This window comes from Archocentrus centrarchus, chromosome 15, assembly GCF_007364275.1.
Source record: "Archocentrus centrarchus isolate MPI-CPG fArcCen1 chromosome 15, fArcCen1, whole genome shotgun sequence".
NCBI classification, from domain to species: domain Eukaryota; kingdom Metazoa; phylum Chordata; class Actinopteri; order Cichliformes; family Cichlidae; genus Archocentrus; species Archocentrus centrarchus.
In genome coordinates, this window is record NC_044360.1 from 15,083,769 (window position 1) to 15,108,477 (window position 24,709).

Below are 24,709 nucleotides of genomic sequence, written 5' to 3' on the forward strand. Positions count from 1 at the left end.
CTGGAAATGAGAGCTGCCATTAAAAGTCTAACTCTAAATGTTTACTCTGAGCTGATAGCAAAGCTTTTAGCATGAAAGGATAATATATGCTTTACTGTATGTCTGTTTATTGTTATTCATTTCAATTTATTAGAACTATTTATTTTAATCACTTTAAGTTTGTCACTAATGTTTTGTTAACCGTCCCTATTAAAAGCACTAAGCCATTTAAGGCCATTCTTTCCACTTCTTCATAACAAATATTCCCAGTAACATATGACTGTCCAATTAAAATGACGTTCCTTATTGTTTAATGAAACAATATTACTGTGGGATTGATACTGCACAGCTAAAATGAAAAAAGCATTGCATAACAAAATATTTAGACTCTGTAAAACTCCACACAAGACTATTTTGCTGCCTTCAGACACATTTGCAAGCAGAAATGCATGCAACAAACAATTTTGTTTCACCACTTAATTGCCTTACTTAGCCTTGCTGCTTTTGTAATGGGTAATTGGTTGTCATGGCAGTCTATTCATAGCTCAGAAGCCTGAGCAAAAAAACCCTTACCAAATATATTTGAAGACAGCATGTACAAGATCACTGATGGAAGCTTTCCTCAACTAATAAAGGAAATTGCTAATATCATGCAAACACACTGAACTGGGTTTATCTCATTCTTTGTGTGGTGCAGACAATATCATGAAAGGTAAGCATCAAACACAGCAGACAGGAGTCTCCAAGACCTGTGGTCATGTGCCACTTAAACGCCTGCATTATTTATGCATGAGGTGTCTGTGAGCTCCACGTCACAATCATTTAAGAAAACGAATCAGGATGTCTTGTCAGACAGCTTCTTTGCTTTTACCTTGAACATTTAAAGCTTTATAAAAATCCGTGTTTGCCGGTAGCATGTTCATACTCATGTGCTGGTTAGATTTCATCAAATAATAATATCAAAAAATAATACTAATATTTCTGTGTTCAAACACAACTAGACCTGAACCTAAACCAAGATGTCGCGGAAAAACATGCAGAGCCAGTGTTCACACAGGTCTGTGCAGAAAAGAAACCACTGTTAATGAGAATGGCTGATGAGATAAATACATTATACTTAACTGCATTGCCTTAAACAGATTTCTATATGTTTCATTCACTTATGGAGATTATTCATCTGTTAGCACCATTCACAAGAGTTAAATTAAGTGTTTTTGATATCATTGTGGCCAGTGAAATACTGCAGTGAAATACTGCAAAATGCTAATTACAGGAGCTGATGTTTGGATGATGTACAGTATTTCCACCTTTTGAAACGCTACACATGCTGGTCTTCAGTTACGTACTGTATGTATCATCTATCACATCAGCAACTAATTTGTCAGAGTTGTCTCATAATAATATCTCTTGATTTGTTAAAATAAAATACAGGTTAATACTGCTAACTTTCTCATGGCAACATTCATTTCCTGTCTTGACCTTTTGACCTGCAAGAACTTCACTAGCCAAACAGGTAAGGTTAACTACTTTATATAAAGCATCTCTTGAAGTGTGAAGGTCCTGCTATGCACTGCTAACCTGCCAAATACCCACTGTCATGCACATACACACAGTAACCTTTCCCTGTCACTGTGGTAACCTTTCTGGTAACCACAGTGACAGGCAAAACAGAGGGGGGAAGTAATGGAAGGAAGTCAGCCCTCTGGGTTGGAGTAGGTTGTCTGGTGGAGTTGGGTTTGTTCAGGTGTGACAGAAATGTAGGTGACCAATAAGGTGAGGAAGAAAACTGACATAACATAAACTCCTCTTTACCCCAATTAAGTCTTTCCCTAAACCACAAACTCACACTTTCTATGAGATATTAACCAAGTTCACTGAGGGGATACACGTACTAGTGTAACTGGGTAAATGTGTTATTTCACTCTGTATTATTTGCTGCCCCACTTTTATCCCTAAACACAGGTTCACAGATGCCTTCCTTTTTTCTACCAGAATATAACAGTAAGCAGTAGATACAACAGACTCCTGAGTTATTTGGAGGGTTGAACAAGAAATGAAATCACTGGGTTCTTTGTGTCATTGCTTGACAGAGAATGGGGGGGAATTACACTCGCTGGTGCAATTATATGAGTCAGACATAACACAGACACACACACACTCTGAGAGAACAAGAGTGTAAGATAGATAAATACAATAAGGGAAAAATAATATTGTTGAAACTGCACTTCTCAATGAATCACTTCTATTATGATTTATCCTTGAAATATGGCAGCAATACACATGGCATGGCCCGCTGGTGCGCACAAATTTCTTTTACACAAAACATGACTGACAAATGCATTTTAAAATCTAGAGTATATAAAAGTAAGAAGGCCACCATGCATCCTCAGGCTTTAGCAGTGATTGATTCGTGGTGACTGATTGATTGATTGGTTGAAACAAGCAGTGAGCTGGCATTTTCTGACATCCTTGAAGGAAATTAGTGCAGACAAATCCTCTTTTTCAAGCACCTTGAAGACACTACTGATTAAGTCAAATGTTGCCTCTAGTCATGCATACATACATGAGCAGAGAATCTTCCATCACACTAAAGCAGAGGTTATCAAAGTTTTGATGACATAGTGGCATTTTTTTTATGACTGAGGGCTGCACAGGAATAATGAACACATCAAACTCTAACCCCTAACCTCTAACCCTAACCCTAACCCTAGTCTTTGTATGTGTGTGTGTGTGTGTGTATGTGTGTGTGGTATCTGTCCTTTTTTGTGCGGATTTGTAACCATAAGTGAGATTGCTGCTACATCTCTTAACACTGGCAATGTTTGTCACTTACTAGTTACTAGTTATACAAGACTAGTTATTCTATCAGTGCACTGTACTTTTTTGTTTTTCCAGAAATTTCTTCCACATAAACATTTGCAGAATAACTTTTTTTGCTTTTCTTTATCTTTTTCTTTTCTTTTTAATTTTTTATTTAAAAAATTGTACCACCACCCACTGGATCACATAGACAGGCAAGGTAGGAGTTTTTGGAATGGTTAAAAAAAAAAAAAGATATGTATTAGGTCTAAAATGTCACACTCCAGAGCCAGTCAGGTCTGAAGCTGTTGATTTCCAAGCTCTGCAGGGTGCTATGCCGCTGACCACAGAGGTGTGGGTGTGACACAAGGTGGAAGAGAAAAAAAAAATGTTTCCTGCATTTGCCAGCTGCTCCTTTAGCTCACGCAGAATAAGCACACAAACATGCACATATATCAATCTCTTCTGTCACAGTTTCTCTGCCTGTCACCATGGTAACACCCTAAAGCAACAGCTGTCTGACAGAAGAGTGACTGAACTTGCTGTGATTTGTGTATTTTGTGGATTTGCATAGGCCTACACAAATTCACTCATGCAACTTCAATTGGTAATCAGCTGAAAAGATGCGGAGCTTTGGGACAATTGTTAGTAACAATCACAGAATTCAGCAGCCACTTCCTCTATGGATGCTGTTCAATGATTAATATTTCACTCAAATATAAACATGTATTAAAACAGATGCTGTTTTTCTAACATAAAATTATTTTCAGAACTGCTTCAAGAAATATTTCTCTCTTCTCTTCTCTTCTCTTCTCTTCTCTTCTCTTCTCTTCTCTTCTCTTCTCTTCTCTTCTCTTCTCTTCTCTTCTCTTCTCTTCTCTTCTCTTCTCTTCTCTTCTCTTCTCTTCTCTTCTCTTCTCTTCTCTAAAAATGCTCCTGCTCTATCAGACCCTTGCCCCAGGTATGCTTTTGCTGAGTGACATTTTCTGGTGGCACATTTGAAGCAGGTTACTATTGATCTGGGTTGAGAAGGTGATGGACGAGATCAATTATATATGTGACAGCCCTATTTCCTAAACTTGTAAGGTGTACTAAAGAATGCCTCCGGTCAAATAGAAATAAATGAATGAAAATGTACTATTTGCAGTACTGTAGCATAAAAAAAATAAATAAATCTGTGCACTCTATAGTGATGTAAGAGACTTTCTGAGATGGCAGAGACATCAAATGGCAGCACTGAAATGTATGAACTAAATCACTGAGTCTTCCTCCATCAAAATGAAATGTCTGAGTTTGATAATCCGCAGTTGGAAACGTCAAAGGAAGATCTGATTGAGATGTTATATTCAGCACTTTATCTGGGTGGGTACTGTGACGCAGAAAGAAAAAAGAGACAGATGATTCAAAACCAATCAAAAGGAGATTTAAATTATCCTTTGGAAAGACTCTTAACAGCAAAAATATGCCAAGCCATGTTTAATCATGACAGATCTTTAGACACTGTGTGGGTGTGCAGGAGGGTGGGTGAGACAGACTGGAAGACAACGTGTAATCATTTCATATATCATATCATTCTGGCATTTTAGCACTTTTGTGTTGTATGTCCAAAAAAAAAAAAAAAAATGTGGCACTATTCTTTTTGGAAAGCGACAACAGTCATAAAATGTGAAAGGGCAAAAAGCAGCCTTTGTAAGCTTTTAAGGAGGTCTGACCTGGGTATTTTTCAAATCACCATGGAACATCTAACAGAGCTTTTAGTAAAACAGGTGCATTTTTAGATAATGCATTGCATCTGTTTTAAAATTACCACAATGTTTCTGCTGTTCCATCAAAACATGCTGTCATGTCTCAATAGCCAGCAAAACAAGAATACCCTGACTAAAAACTTTACAATGGTCTTTTATGTATTTTTATCAAATATATCAGCTTTTGAGACTTTTTTTTCTATGTAGCTGAGATAATGTTGGGAAATAAGCCACCTGGACTTGAATAGCCTAAAAATGATATCACTAATTACAGATATCCTGTGTAATAGGTAATAAGTAAAGTAAACGCTGGTTCTAATTATAATTTAGTATGGAAGGGAATAAAATCTGAATTTAGGCCTTCTGTAGTGAGCTCTTTACACCAGTTATGACCCTTTTTTTAACAATTCATTCTCCTAGATAACATTTCTTTTGAGAACATAGTGAACCAGAACATAGTAGAATGAAAGATAAGTCAGGATTTTATAGCATGTCTCTGATAACACCATCAAGAAACCTTGATTCCAATAAATAAAGACACTATCAGCATTAAAAACTGAATTTAATAATCTTCGCAGCAGCTACTTCTAAGTTTTAGTTTACAGATGTGTTACAAAGGAATGTACAATAAAACTTGCAATTACCAATCATGAAAAATCAAAGAAGTCTGGAAAACTCTTTAATTCTTAGAATTATTTTTATATAATCAAAATATTTGAAAATCGTGGGAAAAAAGATTTACTGAGTAACATGTTTGCATATTGTGTCTTTAATAAATGCTGAAGTTACTAATAGAAAGACTTGAGAAGAAGGAGGAGGTTTCGGTCCCTTAATCGCAGTAGAAGTCCATGTCCTGAAAGAAAAGACAAACATAATGCTGACTACCACCTTCTACTCTTTGAAATGAATGGAAAAAAAATAATCTTAAAAAATATTGTATTAAAGAGCTAAAAAATACTAACAGTTGTTTGCATCTTAACTGTGTTTTCTGTAAACTTCTGGGTCTCCTTCAGGACGGTTGCTGGGAAGTATCCAATGATGCCCATCTGGTCCACATACCGCTCACTGTAAATCTGCCAGTGAAAATAATATAACTCAAGCAAATTAGCATGCACCGCACTGTATATGTATTATGCATATAACCTTCCTTACAAAACTTGACATAATGAAATGCCTGCTCACTTCAGATATTATTCAGGAATTCAATATGTATTTCAAGGCATTTTGTTCTTGTCAGAAAGGCCAGGAAGTTCATGTCTGTTTACCACAGCTGTTGCAAATCCTCTGTACGTTTGATAACTCAAGTGTGCAGTGCCATTGAATAAAGTGTAACAAAAAAAAATCTGCACATACACTTCCAGACCAGAAGACTCCGGCGCCCTCTGCTGCTATGAGTTTGGAGTACACATAAACCATCTGACCCTTCTTGAGGCTGATGAATCTGCAGTCAGGCGCTATGAAGTCATCCAAGGCTGTGGCCATGGACAGAACGTCTAATAAAGCACAGAAAACAAAAGAACAATGTGAAACAAGCATCCACCGTTTTAAAATATGTTACCAAGGACATCCAGTTTATTATATGAGTTTAAAACAAAGTGCATCCTGCACACTCTGTTGTGCTTCTTTTAAATGCTCTGACTTACATGAGCACTCTGCATCTCCGCAAATCTTCTGGTCTGCTAGTTTATCCATGAGGACAGCCCTCGTGGTCTGGTGTAGCAGTCCCACGCAGAAGAGAATCACCAGTGGATAACTCATGCTCACCAAAAGAGCAGAACCGAGGAAGTATTGTGAGTGTGTGTAAGCCCAGATGTGAATGCAGATGTTTGATGGAACTTATGACTATAAAAGTCACAAACACTTCTCTCAGCCAGGACAGAATGGGCTGAGGCCCCGCATCACACTTCGCCTAACCAATCAGTGTTGAGTTTCAGAAATTCCAAACTCTGGAGCTATTCATTTCCATCAGGGGAGTTGGCCAGCATTTCTCAAATCTCAGCCTCTTTGCAGAAACAAACAGTCATAGCTGTGAAAGTGCTGCACTCCTGTAAACATGCAACTGAAGTACTGTTCATAAGTCTTCCAAGGAGCCAGACTTTCTTAAATTTTTTTTAAAGTGATCTTGAAAGATTGTTCATGCTTTCTGAAGGACTTTCAGAAATTTTCTTTGTGAATTGGCTGCTGACTTATTTACAGTCCAATTGTTGCACCTGACCATTTTCAGAGGAATATTTTTGTTTGTTGAACCACGTAACACTGACCTGTGAATCATTTGAGCATAAAAAGGCACATAACTTAAGTAATGAACCAGTGTTGTGTCTACACATAACAGACAACTTGAGGTATGCCAAATTAATAAAGAACTGGATTGAAGATAAGTGGCAACAGGTCTTATGTGAATCCAAATTTGAAAACTTTGGTTCAAATCATCATCAATGTGTATGGAGGAGGTCAGGAGAGAGGCACAACAGTGAGTGCATGCAGCCATCTGTAAAATATGGTGGAGGCTCTGTCGTAGTTTGGGGCTGCATTTCAGCCAGTGGTGTTGGTGAGCTTTTCAAATTATTGCAAATATGAACACAGAAAACTACTGTCAGATGTGGATACACCATGCCACCATGTTCAGGCTGTGTTGAAGACTAAAAGTAGCCTCACAAAACACTGACTTTCAAGCTCATTAGAATTGTACAAACCTTCTGCCAAGCAAACTGGATTTGCATTTATTTTTTTGCACAAATTTCAGTTCTTTTCATTTTCCTAGCAAGAAAAAAACTTTTGCAGTGTGTCGTAATTCATGAGGTTCTAAAATGTTTCACATTACACATTACATCCTTTGAGTGGCTTTAAAGCAGCTACAGCAAAAATCCATTAGGTCAAACGAAATTAGGTTGTTCCATGAACTGTATACAAAAGAGGTTTGAACCAGACCTAGAGAACTGAAACACCTTGTGTGTAAGAATGCCAGAACTACTAATTTAATGTAAGTACCTGAATGAATTACAACAACGGGAGCAAATTTGCTTGATTGCCAAACCAAACACAGTAAAATTTACATTTTCAAATAGTATACCGCATGTTACATGTGTTCAGGGGATCCTGTGGCTTTCAGACACAAGAACGGTATTTTCAATACATCTTGTCCAATGTGTGGTATAATTCCCTCGGTTTCTTGCTGTTTGCTCGGTAGCAATTAGACAAACCATCTTCCTATTAGCTGCCTAGATGGTAATTGTTAAGAATTATGAAGTGTATGTTACAAAATAGGTTGTCTTAAATCTGACTGGTAACGAAACAGAACCTTCACCGAAATAATCCATACACTTTTGAATACAAATAAAGAAAAGTTTTAGGTATTAAAGCCTCAAAGTGCTAATATGTAAGGTCAGATTCCTGTGTGTAGACTGGTGACATATTTTCAACTTTTTGTCATCAACTTTGTAAACAAGCTGGACAAGTACGTACTTATTTCCTTCATCTGATGCAAACTATGCAAAACAGAATATGTACGCTGTTTACACTTAGATAGGTAGGCGGGGGGAGTTTAAAAATACTTACAATATAAGTAAATAGGAAAACAAACTGAACCGCACCATCGCGTCACGCAGGTATATAAAACAAGCGCACACTCCATATTTACGGCCGTGACGCAAAATTACTGTAAACTTAAAGCCACAGTCTGGGCCGGCGTTGTTATTGTTCGGTTTGAAGGGCTTAGGGGGGAGGGTAATGCTTTAGTTTTATTTTGAGGGCTGCACACTACCATTATCAGGGTAAATACAAGCACCCCAATGCTTGTCCGGAGGTATATATTAATCGTATAGCGTCAGAATTTGTCTAAGTGGTGGTAAGCTAACAAGTTAGGTGCCAAAGTAGCCGATGGATGCGCGGGTATCGGAGTTTTTTGGGTCAGGAAATGGACACAGTTCTGGCTCTCAAGGTGGTGTGTCCAGCGGCAAGTCTGGAAATGGCTATGGGGTAGCTCCCAAAAAAGCTTCTGCAAAGAGCAAGAAAGCCAAAGCTCGGTTATCTCGTAACTTCAAACCAAGCAATAACACCCCGTATCTACCTCCAGAGGTAAGGCTAAAAAATAGGCGCACAATTAGCTCAATCGAGCTAATTTTTCGGACGCATGGGAAATCTGGTCAATAAGAGTAAACAAAGAAGTGTGTATATATTGCAACCCTACTCTTAGGTTTGTCATTGTATTTCCTGCTACGGGGGTTAGCTTCCCTACTCTGACTTGTCTTTGAACCCTCAGTGACACGTAGCTAGTCGGTACAAGGAAAATGAATGATACTGTTTTAAGCTTAGAGGTCTTATATTTGCTTTCAACTTACAATTTGCCGTTCACAATGGTTTTGCTGAAATAAGCCAAACGCGTGTTAACTGAAGGTCGATTGATTTTAAAAAATAGGGACTGTTATTCGCTAGCTATAACAGAAGAGGAACAGCTGTGTTTGTAAATAGGGGGCGGGTGCACAGCCCAGCCGGCCGAGCTGAAGGTAATGCTGCTGTTAGAGTCTGTGACTCAGCCAAGGACTGTGTTACTACTACAGTAACGACCCCCACTTTGTCATAATCATAAATTGTCAGCTTATTCCACGGTGTAAAACTGCTGTGCCAGTTGATCCCTGAATGTAACTGGGTCCGCTGTCATAAGTGTTTGCATTTTTGTTATTTTTGCCATCTTGACTAGTTAACCTCAAATGTATTGATTTTGACTTTAACGCATGCTTATGCATTGTCTAGTAACATATTAAGTAGTAGTGTATTAAGGCTAAGTAAGCAGTCTGTTTGTATAGCTTTCAGTGACTGCCTATTCATAAAGCAACACTGACTGCTCATTCAGTTAGACTACTTTTCTTTTTCTCTTTAAACAACTCAATTGTCTGTTGTCTGTCTCCCTTCTCTACAGTCTGACAGCTGTTGTTCCTTTTCTGTCTTTCTTTGTTTTACTCTCTGTCTCTTAGGCTGAAGAGGGAAATATAGAGTACAAGGTAAGCAAATTAGTTGTGATGCAAAGGCTTTGTTGTGTTTAGAGAGCGAATTGCTTCACATAAAATTATAAAAAATAATTTATGTGTAGGTCAGCAACTTCATGTCAGGGATGTGGATGTAATTGGTAATGTATCAGACTGCTGTATGTCTGAATACATAGGGGCTGTCTTGCCATTGAAATACAACACCAACCTGGATTAACAAGAGTATTTTTAGTATCTGGAAAGCTTTTTTTAATTGCCTCAGTCCTACAGTAATCATTTGTAATGTTGTTTATGTCCAATATAGGTTTAAATTAAGCATTGATTTCATAAGTCTTTTCTTTGTCTAGCTGAAGCTGGTGAATCCCACACAATATCGCTTTGAGCACCTGGCGACACAAATGAAATGGCGACTGCAGGAGGGCCGAGGTGAAGCCGTCTATCAAATAGGTGTCGAGGACAATGGCATGCTGGTGGGCCTATCAGAGGAGGAAATGAGGGCATCACTAAAAACGCTCCATCGGCTTGCAGAGAAGTAAGTCTAGTATTTTTATTTACTTTATTGACTGTTAGTTATATTACTTTTGCAATTTCACTTCTTTACAGTATTTAACTGTTTTTACATTTGTCTGTACTGTATGTTTGTTTTTACTGACAGAATTGGAGCTGATATCACAATTTTAAGAGAGCGGGAGGTAGATTATGACTCTGATGTGCCTCGTAAGATTGCTGAAGTTCTCATTCGGAAAGTGCCAGATGACCAGCAGGTTAATGTGGCTACCTGCACTGCACTCATTTTTTTTGTCGTTGTTTATCTCTGCATTTTTAAATTCTTGGGTATTTTGAAATCATTTTGGTGTTGTTTTTGCCCCCCTTAGTTCTTAGACTTGAGAGTAGCTGTACTGGGCAATGTGGACTCCGGCAAATCCACTCTTTTGGGTGTTTTGACACAAGGTGAGCTGGACAATGGACGGGGAAGAGCAAGGCTCAACCTTTTCAGACATCTACATGAGATTCAAACTGGACGCACTTCAAGCATTAGCTTTGAGATTCTTGGCTTTAACAGTAAAGGAGAGGTGAGAAAACACTCTCTACCAAAGAATAAATAATGGGCACCCTGTTTATATATGCTTACATCATTTGTGATGTCCTAGGTTGTGAATTACAGTGAGTCCCGGACAGCAGAGGAGATTTGTGAGAGTGCCTCTAAAATGATTACATTTATTGATCTGGCGGGTCACCACAAGTACCTGAAAACCACCATCTTTGGCCTCACCAGCTACTGTCCAGATTTTGCCATGCTGGTCGTCAGTGCAAATACTGGAATTGGTGAGTATGATTAATTTAATTTTCTCCCAGTTCCGTTCAAATTTGAACATTGTTGTACAGTGTGTCTGTTAAATTGAGAATGTATCTCTCACAGGATAGTAAGACACTCTTGCTGTCCTGGTGGAGAGAGACCCCGTGTTTGGTAAAGCATACCCCCACACTGCAGTGCACAGCTATGGCTTGGCACTTTGCAGACATGTGATATCTGAACTTATGTAACAAACCATTCCTCATCCTTGCTTGGCACTAATATAGTCCCAAAATATCTCAAATATCATTGTTTCAGGGCAGAGTGGTTTGACCCATTGGGGGCAGCACTGTGCTCCTGCAAAGCTAGTGTGTATTTCAACATTGCACTTGACAGTAACAAGAAGTCTTACCTCAAATCTTGCAGGCGTTGGGCTTTTCAGTGGGGTTAAGGCTGGACGTGTTTTTACAATATAACCAAAGACAAGAAGAAAATTCAAACAGGCTATGTGCTCCAAGATAAAACAAATGTGCTGATTTGCATGTTGTTGTGATGCAAATAGGTTTTTCGCAGTCAAGCTTTGCCCAAGTTTGTATTTTTTTTAAAACTCATAAATATCTCTGTATTTTTATTCTTATTTCTAAACCTGAAGGGAGTAAGCTTATTTCAGGATTATGTTTTTAAATCTTGTTCTATTTATAGATTATGTGTTATTGTTTAATATGCTCAACACTGACATAGGATAAGTGAGACTGAGCTAGGAAGCTTGTATCTAGGAAGGACATACTTTGAAATCTGAGCTGCTTAAAGTGGTGGGGCAGCCTAGCCAGCTTTCTGCTTCACATTTGAAGACATACTGGTTGATTATGCTGCTTGCTGTTACAGAAGAAGTGTTGCATTACAAAGTCATGTGGGATTCACACCCAGAATACCAGGCAGCACAGCCTTAGACCGCTTGTCCATTGTGACACACAGTATCTCAGTTTGTATGAACCCTGCCAGATGACTGTGGAAACTGCAAGTGAACACAGATAAGAACCTTCTGCTCAAGGCAAGAGACCATCTGCAAAGAATCCTCTGTGCTTTTAAAAGCAATGCACCAAAATAATATCTTGTTATTAAGAAGCTTGTAGTTTTCCTTTCTTTTTCCAAGTGGCAAGCTGGCCTGTATAGGAAACCTGAGCCTTTCAGCCATTAGCACCGTAGCGCTCATCATACTGGAGTTATTTGATGAACTATATTCAGCTGCTGTTAATGTATGGCTGCACTTTTGCCTACTCCCTTATTCACAGTGGGTTGTTCTGCATGTTTGACTTGGTAGATTTTATGCTGGATGCCTTTCCTGACTCAAAACTGTGTTTGAGAGTTGTTTTCTGAGGCTTTTTCAATATGTTTACTTCAAAACAATATTAAATTGAATTGGTAAATAATTTTACACCCTGTAAAAACAGATAATTTAAATACTTTTTAAGAACAGGAAAATACATTTATTAGAAACACAGAAAAGTACAATTCTGATTTTTTTTTTTAATAAAAAGGGCAAGGATAACCTAAGTTAATAACTATATATTTGTTTATACTTCAATTACTATACTTTCTGCACTGTAGGCATTTCTGTGTTTATGTGGGTGTTCTAAAATAGGACATGCAAACTGGAGTCAAGACTGTAGACATGCCATCTGCAACCCAAGAGCTACAACTTTAATTACGAAACAGTGTAACGGATCAGTGTAATGCATAGGGCTTGTCTTGGGTTGTACCCGTATCAAGCCACAAAGCCAAAGGCCAAGTAATCATCTCTTGTCATTTAATTTTCATTTACTTTTTACTGTGAAACATTCACTTTAGCCAAAAACAAATTTTTTTATGTACATCTTGACCTTGAAACCAAAGTGAAAAGAAAATGACACCACAGGAGAGGCCACTTCATTTAGAAGAGTTACTATTTGTCACTCTGGGAAAGCCTAGGCATTAGAGCCATAGTTAGAATATATGTTTGAATATTTTGTGTCACTGCTGTCCTCAAAATGTTCCTTTAATGACATTTTATTGTGGTGTGTTGTATCTTTTATTGTGGTATATTTTTAGTGTGGGTTTGTGGATATGCAATCTTTTCTGAGGTCACGACAGTCCTTAATTGCACAGATAAAGAGGTGTCTGACACTCAGGGAGAGGGTAGCTGTTGTGTTCATACACAATTTGAATGGACTTGAGTATCTTTTTTTTTTTTACTTTCTTGCAAAGTACTGTCTGGATCACAGAGTCTGTACTTGGGGGTTTATAGGTTTTAGTCACCTTAGGCAGTAGTATTTGTGTGTGTGTGTGTGTGTAGCTCTTCTTGCTTTCTTGATTTATAGAACACAGTACATGAAATAAACTTTGCCTTTGTCTGCTTGCTCATGAAAAGTATTATGGTGATGTGAAAAAGTGGTTGGCAAGATATAAGCCATGTAAAATCCTAGGCAGGCATAACCTCTTTCTTTCTTCCTCCTCACTCTTTTGCAGCTGGTACAACACGGGAGCATCTTGGCCTTGCCATGGCACTGAAGGTTCCCATCTTTATTGTGATCAGTAAAGTGGATCTCTGTACACGGGCCACTGTTGATCGCACAGTACGGCAGTTGGAGCGTGTCTTGAAGCAGCCGGGCTGCAACAAGGTGCCCATGGTTGTAAGCAGTACAGATGATGCTGTCACAGCAGCACAGCAGTTTGCCCAGTCACCAAGGTATGAAGCACACGAGTGCAGTTTTCCATTCAATGACATACAGTTGCATTTGAGTTCCTTCTATAATTTAAAATACTGTGAACTGTAGATGTTAAAGTAATAACTTTGTGGCATGATTATGTCCTGATCCTCTCTTTCACAGCATCACGCCGATCTTCACCTTGTCCAGTGTGTCTGGAGAGAGTCTAGATTTGCTCAAGGTTTTCTTCAACATCATCCCTCCTCTGAGCAACAGTAAAGAGCAGGAGGAACTAATGCAGCAGCTAACAGAGTTTCAGGTCAGTCTGAAATAATTCAATGTTGTAGGGTACAGACCCTACAATATTAAAATAAGGTTTGTGCAAATGATCAGCTGGCCGTGAGCTATTGCCTTCTAGATGTACAATGACAGCTGTGTGCATTATAACAGGTGGATGAGATCTACACAGTGCCAGATGTGGGGACAGTGGTTGGAGGTACTCTATACAGGTGAGTATGTTGAAATAATTATTTCATCACACATTGAGTGGGTTTGTTGCTTTATGTTTGTTTTTTTGTTAAGCCAGAACTCTCCCTGACTCACTATGTTTTCTGATCTTACAGTGGTATTTGCCGTGAGGGGGATCATCTTGTAGTAGGGCCCACAGACTCGGGTCAGTTCCACAAGTTGACCGTAGGCAGCATCCAAAGAAACCGCTCAGCATGCAGGGTACTGAGGGCCGGCCAGGCTGCTACACTTGCTCTTGGCAACTTTGACCGGTCGCTATTACGCAAGGTCAGATTCAGAGCTTGTCTTTTTTTTTTTTTTTTTTTTAGTATGTCATTAAATATTCATTTTAAAAGTAAAAGAAATGTATTTGTTGATTGTTGTAAATTGTAGTGAAACAAACTTGGAATTTTGAGTCACTGTTTTTATACAAGTTCTGATCTATGCGTGCATACCATCCATATGTTTTCTGTTTACAGGGCATGGTGATGGTGAGCCCCGAGATGGATCCTACCATCTGCTGGATGTTTGAGGCTGAGATTGTGCTGCTTTTCCATGCCAAGACCTTCCATAAGGGCTTCCAGGTTACTGTGCACATTGGCAATGTGAGACAGACTGCAATTGTGGATGCAGTGTATGGCAAGGTTGGTCCATCTACTGAGCTCAGACTTCAGCATACAATGTCAGACTAATCTTATATTTGGTTTCTTCTTAATTGGTGTATATTTTGAATAACTGCTGTCACAATAATTAATTTGGAAAGAGGCTAGACCAAAATAAATAACAGAGTTTGACATTTTCTTTGATGCAAATGATAATTCATCTCAGCATTTAGCATAAGTAGATGGTTCTAAATTTTTATGCTTTAGGTTGCAATATTAGTATAACCAGTTTTTCCTGCATTCTCTAGATGACACATGCAGTGTTCTCTTAAAGAACCTTTGGACCCTGTTCTTTGCCCGTTAAATGCTCTCAGTAAGACATAGAAAGCAAAAAATAGTCACAGGCTAGAGAACGACTCATCAATAAATCCATGTTTTTTTACTGGCAGCGTGGTTTTATTAACAGTATGTAATGGCTGGTGAGCAGTCCTCAGATTTTTTTCAGAAGACAGACTTCATGTTTGTGGTGTGGAACAAAATCCATTTCTTTCATGTTGAGCACAGTTGCTCTCCCCTTTACAAAAGAAGAACTTTATTCTGCAAACTACAAGCAATTTATTGCTGGCTACAGCAGTACTTGAGAAATGAAATGCTCTGTGCAGGTGTACTATAGTTTTATTACATTCCAGGGACAAGAGATTGCATCCAGATGATGGTCTTTCAAACCAGGCGTGCTTAAAAACTATTTAAAAATTATTCTATTTAGCACCTGGAATGATAGAATAGTGATTCAAAAGAGCAGCAACCAACAATTTTGATACTATCCAGAATTATGATAAAGGCTTTCTGGGATTTTGTGGACTCTAGTGGCACTACAGAGCTTTTTTTATTTGTTTTGTTGAGTGCCCATTAATCTTAATCTTGGTGTCGCTATTCCACTGATTGATTTTGAAACTAATTCTGCAAATGTAAAAGTGCAATTATATTTACATATCTTTTTTATTTATTTACAAGAGCAACCCACAGGTTAATGTTCTAATTTAGTGCCACTAAAGCCTCTTTTCTCCTGCTGTACTTGGCCCAGTTGACCCATCTCACTAATAATGCTGTCTGTCTCATGCTACATCACTGCAACAGGAGGAGCTGAGGACAGGGGAGAAAGCGGTAGTTCTCTTCAAGTTCATCAAGCATCCAGAATATCTGAAGGTGGGAGCCAAGGTTCTCTTCAGAGAGGGGGTTACCAAAGGTATTGGGCATGTCACCAAGTTGCAGCCCATCTCCCAGTACCAGACATTCTAAAGGCAGGATGAGGAAGCCTAATGTTTTTCAGGCAAATACAGAAGGAAACACCGTCCCACCTCAAAACAGGGTGCTTTATAAACCACCTCCTGCTTTCTCCAAAGGCTATGCTGTCTGGTTCTCTTCACAGTATAAATCCTTTTGCACAATTCTGTTGTATCACCACTTTCCAAAGCCTTGCTGCCATCTTACTTGTTTGTTCTTTTCAGCCTTTTCAGTTCCTGCTGATATTTTAATCTGCTTTGTGTTTTCTTGGCACTGATGAGAAACCTTTCAACCATATCTATGACACATTCACCAAGCAACAGCTACCAAAGCGATATTGAGTGAGAGAGAACATCTAGTTGCAATGCACTGCTTGGTAGCAACTAGAAGATTGCATTGTGGCATGCACAATAAGGTGCTGCTTACACAGTTTACACCTAAATGCACTCCTAACACACACTTTAACAATATGCTCACATGCACATTTGCACTGAAGTCTAAATACCAGTGATATACCCGTGGCAGATAACTGTTTACAAACTCAACAGTTGCAGGTATGAGATGATTTCACACCAGTGTAACACAGGGTGCAAGTGTCACCACCTCACAGCACCTTGTCTGTGCAAAGTGCCTGACTGACTTTTGATGCTCTTAAATCATATCCTCTTCTTAGTAACTGCTGTGGGATTATGTGAGATACAACCAAAAGCAGTGGAGATGCATTTGTAGGCTTCAGGCAGAACATGTTAGTCCTACAGAAGCTAAATTATCTTGCTTCAGGCTTTGTTGTTTCATCACCTTTATGAAGGTCATTAAGAGCATTGAGTGATATGACAAGTTAGAACTTGACCCAGTTTGTATGCCAGTCCGCCAGGAAAACTCACATTGGCAATCATCTTTTAACTATCACATTTGTCCGTAAAAGCTGTTTTTTATTCACAAATAATGCCTCACGATAGCGCAGTAAGATAATGATCTTGCGGTCTATCTATCAAGTGCTTTAGTTACTCAGGTCAATGTAGATATTGTATTAGACAGCATTCCACTTTCACAGAACTACTCCAGCAGGACGTTCTGTTGCTAATTTGGGTCGTAGGGAGACTTGATTAAAAACAGATACTTCAAAGTGTATGATTATGCATTAGTATGTGGAGCTGCATAGTGATGCAGCTTTATTTAAAAGCAATTATATTAAAGGTATTTGATGTCATCTCTTCACTTAAGTTACTGATGTCACAAACTTGAAGGGGTTTAACACAGTGCCTAATGGAACTACTATTCGAGAACACTTCCATTACAGCCCAAAGTTTTATAACTTAGTAAAAAATAATAAAAAATAAAGTTGGTGCTATTAAGGGAAATAATTTTTGATATTTAGAGGAAAACTTTAAAAATGAATGTTTATTACTGCTCTGTTCACGGCTGCTGTTGGCCTCACCACCTGTCTTATTATTGCATGTTGACGTGACTTAGACACGCGTTATCGTCCCACTCACAGAAGCGATGCAGAAGACAACTTAAGTTTCTATTGTTTCTTTGCATTGACCCCATTAATGCACAGTTTGTGTGCAGGCAAAGACAGGTTAACTAAGAATGCATTTCAACCAAAATGTTTTATAGCATTTATAAAGGGTTCAGGTGTTCACATTTATTTTTACTGCATCTCAGAAGAATTTTATAGATTTGTAGTCATTCTAGATTTTACAGCTCATTCATTTTTCACTGTCTTCTTCTTAACTGGCATATTTTCCACTCTTTTGAAAACCTTTGAAGTCTGTTTTCCTTTTAATTGAAAGATTTTGATCATTCTCTGGGTGAAATGCAATATTTATGTACAGATCGAATTGTATTATGATGTACATGAATAAAACTTTTATTGCCACTTTAGCAGCTGTTTCATAGTGTTGTTTTAAGTTAAAGACAAAGTTAATCATAACCCTTTTTGTCACATGGCCATGTCTTCTTTCACAAATTTGATTGTTTCCTGGTATGGCTCCTCCTACCCTGCTCTCCAGCTGATGCAAGACGCTGCAAGAATAATTTAGCTGTTCAGGTCTGTCAGTGGTACTACAGGACAATAAGTTCACCACTAGAGAAAATATGAAGAGGATGACTCATCTATTTATGCTGCAATTCTTCTCTTTGCAGAGGCAATCATGTCAAAGGTTGAACAAGCAATTTATTGCATTACAGCTATAGTAGGAAAAAATCTAAGAAATACAGTAAATACTGTAATTTGATAACTGACAATTCCTCTCCTGTAGCTGTCCCTGCTATAAGCCACCCTACCCGGACAACCACAGACTTAATTGAACTGTGAATTTGACAGCTCTTGCACTACCTCATTCCTGATGCGTGTGTTTTACTTTTTTTATACTCTGTTACTCACCTGATTGGACCTACGATTGGCAAAAAAAAAAAAAAATCTCCATTATTTATACACACACACAAACATGCTTTAACTTGATTAAATCCACCCAAGACTTTTGGCCCATCCAGCCAAAGGACCAATGAGTTTATGTTACGGTGAGGCATCTGTTCACCATTCATAAAAACCCCTCCTCTGAATATTGGTCAGATTTTAGTGAAACTCATACACAATGATCACCTAATGGATCATCACCCAAACTGCTCAAAGTGAGACATGTCATTTTACAGGAAATAATCTGAACTGTTCTGATTCATCTTTGGTAACATTCCAATCCGCCCTGTCCTACATTTTTTTTTTCTGTTATCAGGTTGTGGCAAAATAAGGTTCCACTTATAAAGTTAGCAATGTTCTTGGATAAAGGATGGTAGGTTTAGATCACTTTTTGTCACGTTTGTTCTTACTGAAACTTAAAAAGCTTTATCACTGGTGTGACTGGTTCCTTGTGTGATTAGCTAAGGTGTTGAATAAATTTACTCAGTTATGTTTGGATACCTCATCTCCATCATTTGAACCTAACAGTTTTTCAAATACTTTATACCCTCTTGTCATACAAATCATATTCTCATCTCTCTCTCTGTTTTTTTACAAGAAAACTTCACAATGACAGTCAAGTTAAAACTTCTTCCCAATATTTAACAAACTACTGACATCTGCTGGTATGCCACAATACTACAACATAAGACACATTACTCCAAGGAGTAAAAAGTATCTTTAATACAGTCTGATTTACAGAATAATGTCTTGAAAAGATTGGCTTTTTATTCATCATTAAAAGGCATATGTTAAATAAATTTTAAAAATATTCTCTTTCTTTAATTTGCACACACTTATCATATAAAGCACATCAACAATGATAACTTCAAAACAACTTCTGATGTTTTAGCATATGGCTTTTCAAACAAACATTATTTAAAAATGTGCACAATCAGAACTATTTTTCACATAATTTAAAACCGCAGTTGTGCAGAACATCTTCAGTTCTTCTTGAAGAATGAATCCAGCGTGCCTGTACTTGCACCGTGGGAGCGGTGCCTTTTTGGTGCTGGTCCCGACTGGCCTCTAGTTTTTGTCTTGCCACGGGAGGACTGGGCTGTGCCCGTTGCTTCTGCTCTGAGAGGACTTGGAGAAGTACCGGAAGAAGATGAGGAAGTGATGGTTGGTGCACCTGAAGATGAAGAGAGTGACTGCTGGAGGTCCAGGGCAAAGTGATAGTCATTGTGCTCTGGCATTTCCCAGGCTAACACCTCCTGACCACAGCGTTCACAGATTATCACATCTTCACTGACCACACTGGGAGGAGGGTGATCTGACTGTGAATCGATGTCCAATTCATTCCTTAACTTTTCACATGGCAACTCATGAGACATAATCTTTGAGCAAGGTTTTGACTGTAGGCCTGACACAACAGTAACAGTATCTTCAGTGTCTTCCTTATCAACAGGTCCCAGCATGTGTCCTGTTTCAGGCTTATTTGGTGTTGACACTGAAACCTGAAGGCTTCTTTCAAAGGTCTTCATGCGGAAGAAAGAGGAAATGCCTGTGTGGGGGCTGGGTGAACCAATTTTGGACTGAGAAACAGGTGCAAATGAGGAAGCAGGATGGTTGTTGTCTGTCTCTAGCTGACTATCAGCAGAACAAATACTGTGACGGGAGGAAGGTGGGAGAACTTCAGTGGAGTCAGAACCAGCATTCTCTTCATCGTCAGCACCCTTTCTAACCTTCTGGTTTTGTTTCTCAGCTGCCTTTTGAAAGAAGGACTGGATGGTGCCCGGCTGTTTGCACGGGGAGCCGTTTTTTGGTTCACGGGGCAGCTGGCTTGAAGAGCTATCACCGGAAAGAAAGCCCTCAATCCCCCCTGCTGATGGAGCATCACTGAATTTACTAGCTGAGAGTTGTAGCATGGTGAGGGGTGGAGTCCTGGGGATGTGATGCAAGACAGTTTTTAAAAATCACAAAGCATTCCTTCAGCAAATTACTTTAAATGCCTCTGTGTTATCCCATCCTAATTACCATGCAGTCTGGTGGTTTCCTGCTGTGTTGAGACTCTTGATAATGGCAAAGCTGTCACTGGACATTTTGGCCGCCTCGTAGCGCACTAAAGCACAGCATCGAGAGAAGCTGCTCGGCCTCTTGTCACCAAGCTGACGTACACCGACTGTTAGCAGCTTAGCCACTCGACCATTCTATAGGCCGGTGAGAAATAACAAGAACTGATGTAAAAATAGTTGCATTTACTGAATATTTACTGATTAATGTAAAACCCATATGGGGAAAATAAGGGAAATGATCTAATAAAGGAAAAAAAAAACACAAACATATTTTTTTCTTACCACTTCTCTGTCCTTGGTCAGCCTCTCTTCCAACTCAAGGGACAGTTGATGAAGCCAGTACTGTACCTACACAGTAAAATATATAAAACAATAAAAACCCACATTTGTTAACAGGATTACTAGAATGTGCCTACTGCCATCTTCCTTTCACATCTAAAGACAAGTGGAGTAACACTTTTAAAATGCTTGTGAAACACACAGGAGCAGAGACAGATTGGCCTCTACCTGCTCTTTAGTAGCAAGCGATGTCTTCCCAGGAAAGTTTTTACTGCAGCCAATGGACTTTGGAAGCTGTCTGGGTTTCACAGGTTCAAACTCAATCCCCCGGCACAAGTCATACAGCCACTGGCTAAAAGAAGGGGGATTCATTGGAAAACAAGGAAATAAGTTACAGTTTTAGTCCATTTTAGTGCTGAAGGGCTTTCCAAAAATAACATTTCTGTCCAGAAGCAGAAGTTCAAGTTCAAAAGTGTAGAAGGAAATCCAAAAGTGCAAAACTACTGTATTTTAATAACACCATGCAATAACTTTGCTAAAACTTTGTAATTAAAATGTTAATCCCATGAATACAACGATTAAAAAAAATTGTGTCATTACTGCAAATACAATTATTAAAGGCATTTCTTACCCTGTTTTGTCCCCAAAGTGCTGCTCCAGTTGAGCCTGAGAGAAGCGAGTAAGATCTCCCATGTTCTCTATTCCCAGAGTTTCTGTGATCGACGCTCCCAGCTTACCTCCCAGGTTACGGCTGCAGTTAAATAAATAATACAAGAGCACAGAATTTAATTAGACAAATTTTGTTGCCACTCTGTGGCAATGTAAGCAATGAAATAACTAAACTTACATCTTGCCAATGGGTAGACTGCTGAAAAGTTCTGCCACAGAGTCCAAGGGCAGAACAGTTTGTCTGTTGGGCTTGTTCAGACCACACGCTAGTTTGGCCAATACCTTGGAAAAGTCAACAGTAATCTATAACCTTTGAAAACATAGTTACTGGTCTTAGAATATTATATGAGTTTATCCTACCTTGTTGTGTGATATTCCTGCAGAACAGCGGAAACCTGTGTGTTTCTCCACAGCTGCTCTCATTTCCTCAACAATGAGTGCCCCTACAGTTAGCTGCAGTTCTGCAGAGCTCTGCTCACCTACTGATGGGAAAGTTAAGGATTCCAGCCACTGCTGGAGACCTCTGGATCGCTGTTCCTCTGAGGACAAACATGATGCTATTAGGGAGATACAACCTACCAGAGTTTGTATTATTTTTCACCAGCTTCCTGTGTTCACAGCAGAAACAGGTCATTGGATAATTGAAATCAAAGTTGGCTTACAGCCTACCTTTATCCAGCACAGCGTCCTCTGCAGATTGTTCCAGTCCAGGTGAACTTTGTGGGTACCCCTGGATGTAGGTAGTCCTCAAGAGGGAAGGCTCGATTTGTTTGTCAGTCGTATTTTTAAGTCGCTGTTGCACGGCAGCAGTCAAATCCATGTAGGCCTCGTCAATGCTAGCTCTCTCAATCACAGCAAAACGAGACATGACCTCAATCACCTCCACACTCGCTTCCCTGTAGCTACAGAAGGGATAGTAAAATTATTTGCAGTACAACTTTGGTCATAAGGTTTGAAGGTAATTTAAAGAAAAAGACAGATTTAATGTCCATTCGATTAAAAAGGGGAAATTTGGGGATGTACAGTGCCAATCAAAAGTTTGGAGACACTTTTGACTGGTACTGTACATCAGCAGCAGTACTTACTTTGTCAAGTCTGCCTTGCCATGAGACTCACGCACTCGTGCCACCTGGAGGTCTGGGCACAGTTTTTTTGCATCATCCACCCACATGTTCCTGGTGACACCGTGGGCCCGGGCCTCGTAGCTCACAGCTATAATACTAACAGACAATAACACTGAGTTGAGAACCACAACACGCTTATAAACTGTATAAACATTTTAGTAGGAAGTCCAGGGGGTTATCTGTGGGACATGGGGGCGAGTGAGTTGCCAACACAGAGATAGAAATTTAAATGGTCAATGCAAATGAACACGCACAACCTGGGTACTGGTTCACCCGTGTGTTAAACGAGAGGAGAGCGAGAGGAATGTTTGAAGTCACTGAATAATCTAGTCACTGTCTCGTTTCATGCTGCCTGGTCACACTGTAGACTGTGAAGAGGCAGAGTCACTGAACAGAAAATAGAGGATAGTCAGAGAAAGATCAAGAAAGTCATTTACAGTCACAAAACTGAAATAAATAAAGGCTAGTAAATGCACACAGAGATCAGATTGCCAAACCACTACATGCTTCCATGCATCCAGCCATTTAACTAATTTCATAGCTATTGTTTTGAGTTTTATATTCTATTTTCATATAGATGATTTGCCTTACAGTAGTCGTCTTTACTGTACTTTACATTCACTATAGTGAGTACACCTGTTCAGCTGCTCATTAACACAAATATCTAATCGGCCAATTGCATGGCAGCAACCAAGGCTATTAGGCATGTTGACATAGTCAAAACAACCTGCTGAAGTTTGAACCAAGCATCAGAATGGGGAAGAATTGACTTTGAACATGGCATGATTATTGATGCCAGATGGGTTGTTCTGAGCATTTCAAATGGTTGGGGATGGGTCCCCCCCCCCAGCCAGCTCTAGGGCTTACAGAGAATGGTCACCAAAACAGAAAAAAATTGAGTTAGCACCAGCTTTTTGCCTCATTCAACCCAGAGACCAGAGGGAAACGGCTAAACTGCTTCAAGCTGATAGGAAAGCAACAGGAACTCAAATTCAAATAACTACTCAGCTAAGTTATGCAAACATGCATATCTGAACATAGAACACATTGAACCTTGAAGCAGATGGGCTACAGCCGCAGAAGACCATACCAGGTGCCAATCAAGTCAGCTAAGAATAGGAACCTAAAGCTACAATTAGCATGGGCTCACCAAAATTTGGACTGGAAAAACTGGTCTGATCTGATGAGTCTTGATTTCTGCTGTTCCAGTCAGATGCTAGGGTCAGAACCTGGTGTGAACAGCATGAAAACATGGATCATCCTGCCCTATATCAAAGATTCAAGCTGGTGGGGTAATGGTGTGAGGGATATTTTCTCAGCACACTTTGTGCCCGTTAGTACCAACTGAGCATCGTTTAAACACCACAGCCTACCATGTCCATCCCTTTATGGCCAGCGTCCCCATCTTCTGATGGCTGGTCCCAGCAGGTTAATGCACCAAACACAAAACAAATCATCGCTGGTTTCTTGCAGATGAAAATGAGTCCACGGCACTCGAATGGCCTCCACGGTCACCAGATCCTGTGGAGCCCCTTTGCCGGAATATTTCCATCACCTTGTAGATTCTGTACCACAAAGATTTAAAGCATTTCTGAAAGAAAAGGAGATCCAGCCCAGTACGAACGGGTGTAGCTAATAAATTGTCCACGGAGTGTATATACCCCTAGCTACCAATAACTGCCAGCGTTAACAACCCCGAGGACGAGCAAAACCTAAGGTGTTGTGACCCAATGTCTCCCAGACTTTGTGGTATGGCACCATGGTTAGCTGTTTCAGTTGCGCTGATCATCAAAACAGCATCTCTGTGTCAGAAACTCACCTGCCTCCTTTCCACGTCTTGTACTGGGCCACAACACAGGGAGTATTCCTCAGAGCTGGATTCAGCCTCTGCTCCACCTGCACGTAAAAGCAGTCCATGTCGACTAACGCCACCACCCTCTCCTTTCCATGCTCCATTACTAACGAGAAGAATCTGTCTGTGGTGGGAAGCTAGTATCAAACTGGTGGGGCTGTTGATTCACACCCCTCACCAGAACTGAAAACTCGCTGAACTTGAACGGACCGCCAGAGATCGGTCGTTTTGCATTTCGAGGGTTACATAAAAACGTCATCAAAGGTCGACGAAGAAGTCCATTGCTAATTTCGTCATCATGGAAGAAAACACGGGTTAAACGCTTACGTTAGCCGCATAAACTGTAAACATAAACTAAATTAGTTTACTTTTTGTAAAATATGAATAATGCAATATATTATTAATGTATTTTTGGAGTATTCTAAAAGTC

At 39.4% G+C, this 24,709-nt stretch overlaps 3 protein-coding genes across 4 annotated transcripts; 1 reads left to right on the forward strand and 2 right to left on the reverse strand.

Annotated features, from left to right (window-relative positions):
- Positions 1–5,099: 5,099 nt before the first annotated feature.
- LOC115793472 (otoraplin) lies at positions 5,100–8,986 on the reverse strand. Of its 2 annotated transcripts, XM_030748492.1 has the most exons (5): positions 8,861–8,986; positions 6,167–6,282; positions 5,877–6,016; positions 5,486–5,596; positions 5,100–5,376 (listed from the first exon to the last, which is right to left on the reverse strand). In XM_030748492.1, exons 2-5 carry the CDS (start codon positions 6,279–6,281, stop codon positions 5,353–5,355), a joined length of 390 nt encoding a protein of 129 aa, XP_030604352.1. In that variant the 5' UTR covers position 6,282; positions 8,861–8,986; the 3' UTR covers positions 5,100–5,352. The 2 variants fall into 2 exon arrangements, with proteins under 2 accessions (XP_030604352.1, XP_030604351.1); XM_030748491.1 differs by lacking the exon at positions 8,861–8,986 and having other exon boundaries at positions 6,167–6,477.
- Positions 8,157–17,718, forward strand: gtpbp2a (GTP binding protein 2a). The gene is made up of 12 exons (XM_030748490.1): positions 8,157–8,597; positions 9,494–9,520; positions 9,853–10,037; positions 10,161–10,269; positions 10,381–10,578; positions 10,657–10,831; positions 13,305–13,524; positions 13,667–13,802; positions 13,934–13,992; positions 14,107–14,278; positions 14,470–14,634; positions 15,730–17,718. The coding sequence occupies exons 1-12, from the start codon at positions 8,400–8,402 to the stop codon at positions 15,889–15,891; spliced, it is 1,806 nt and encodes a 601-aa protein (XP_030604350.1). The 5' UTR covers positions 8,157–8,399; the 3' UTR covers positions 15,892–17,718.
- Positions 17,719–19,053: 1,335 nt separating this feature from the next.
- On the reverse strand, positions 19,054–24,516 carry polh (polymerase (DNA directed), eta). Its single transcript, XM_030748728.1, has 10 exons — positions 24,247–24,516; positions 22,389–22,523; positions 21,973–22,205; positions 21,664–21,842; positions 21,482–21,585; positions 21,266–21,385; positions 20,863–20,986; positions 20,638–20,703; positions 20,318–20,490; positions 19,054–20,224 (listed from the first exon to the last, which is right to left on the reverse strand). The coding sequence occupies exons 1-10, from the start codon at positions 24,381–24,383 to the stop codon at positions 19,282–19,284; spliced, it is 2,214 nt and encodes a 737-aa protein (XP_030604588.1). The 5' UTR covers positions 24,384–24,516; the 3' UTR covers positions 19,054–19,281.
- Positions 24,517–24,709: the final 193 nt, after the last annotated feature.

Coding starts and splice junctions, on each gene's coding strand:
- polh (XM_030748728.1), bottom strand. CDS start 24,383: ATGGAGCATGGAAAGGAGAGGGTGGTGGCGTTAGTCGACATGGACTGC. Junction 22,206..22,388: donor GGCAAGGCAGACTTGACAAA/GTAAGTACTGCT, acceptor TCCCTTCTGTAG/CTACAGGGAAGCGAGTGTGG. Junction 20,491..20,637: donor TGACCAAGGACAGAGAAGTG/GTAAGAAAAAAA, acceptor ACCGGCCTATAG/AATGGTCGAGTGGCTAAGCT.
- LOC115793472 (XM_030748492.1), bottom strand. CDS start 6,281: ATGAGTTATCCACTGGTGATTCTCTTCTGCGTGGGACTGCTACACCAG. Junction 5,597..5,876: donor GAGTCTTCTGGTCTGGAAGT/GTATGTGCAGAT, acceptor TTTCACTGGCAG/ATTTACAGTGAGCGGTATGT. Junction 5,377..5,485: donor CAGTTAAGATGCAAACAACT/GTTAGTATTTTT, acceptor CTTTTCTTTCAG/GACATGGACTTCTACTGCGA.
- gtpbp2a (XM_030748490.1), top strand. CDS start 8,400: ATGGATGCGCGGGTATCGGAGTTTTTTGGGTCAGGAAATGGACACAGT. Junction 8,598..9,493: donor CCCCGTATCTACCTCCAGAG/GTAAGGCTAAAA, acceptor TCTGTCTCTTAG/GCTGAAGAGGGAAATATAGA. Junction 13,803..13,933: donor AGCAGCTAACAGAGTTTCAG/GTCAGTCTGAAA, acceptor GCATTATAACAG/GTGGATGAGATCTACACAGT.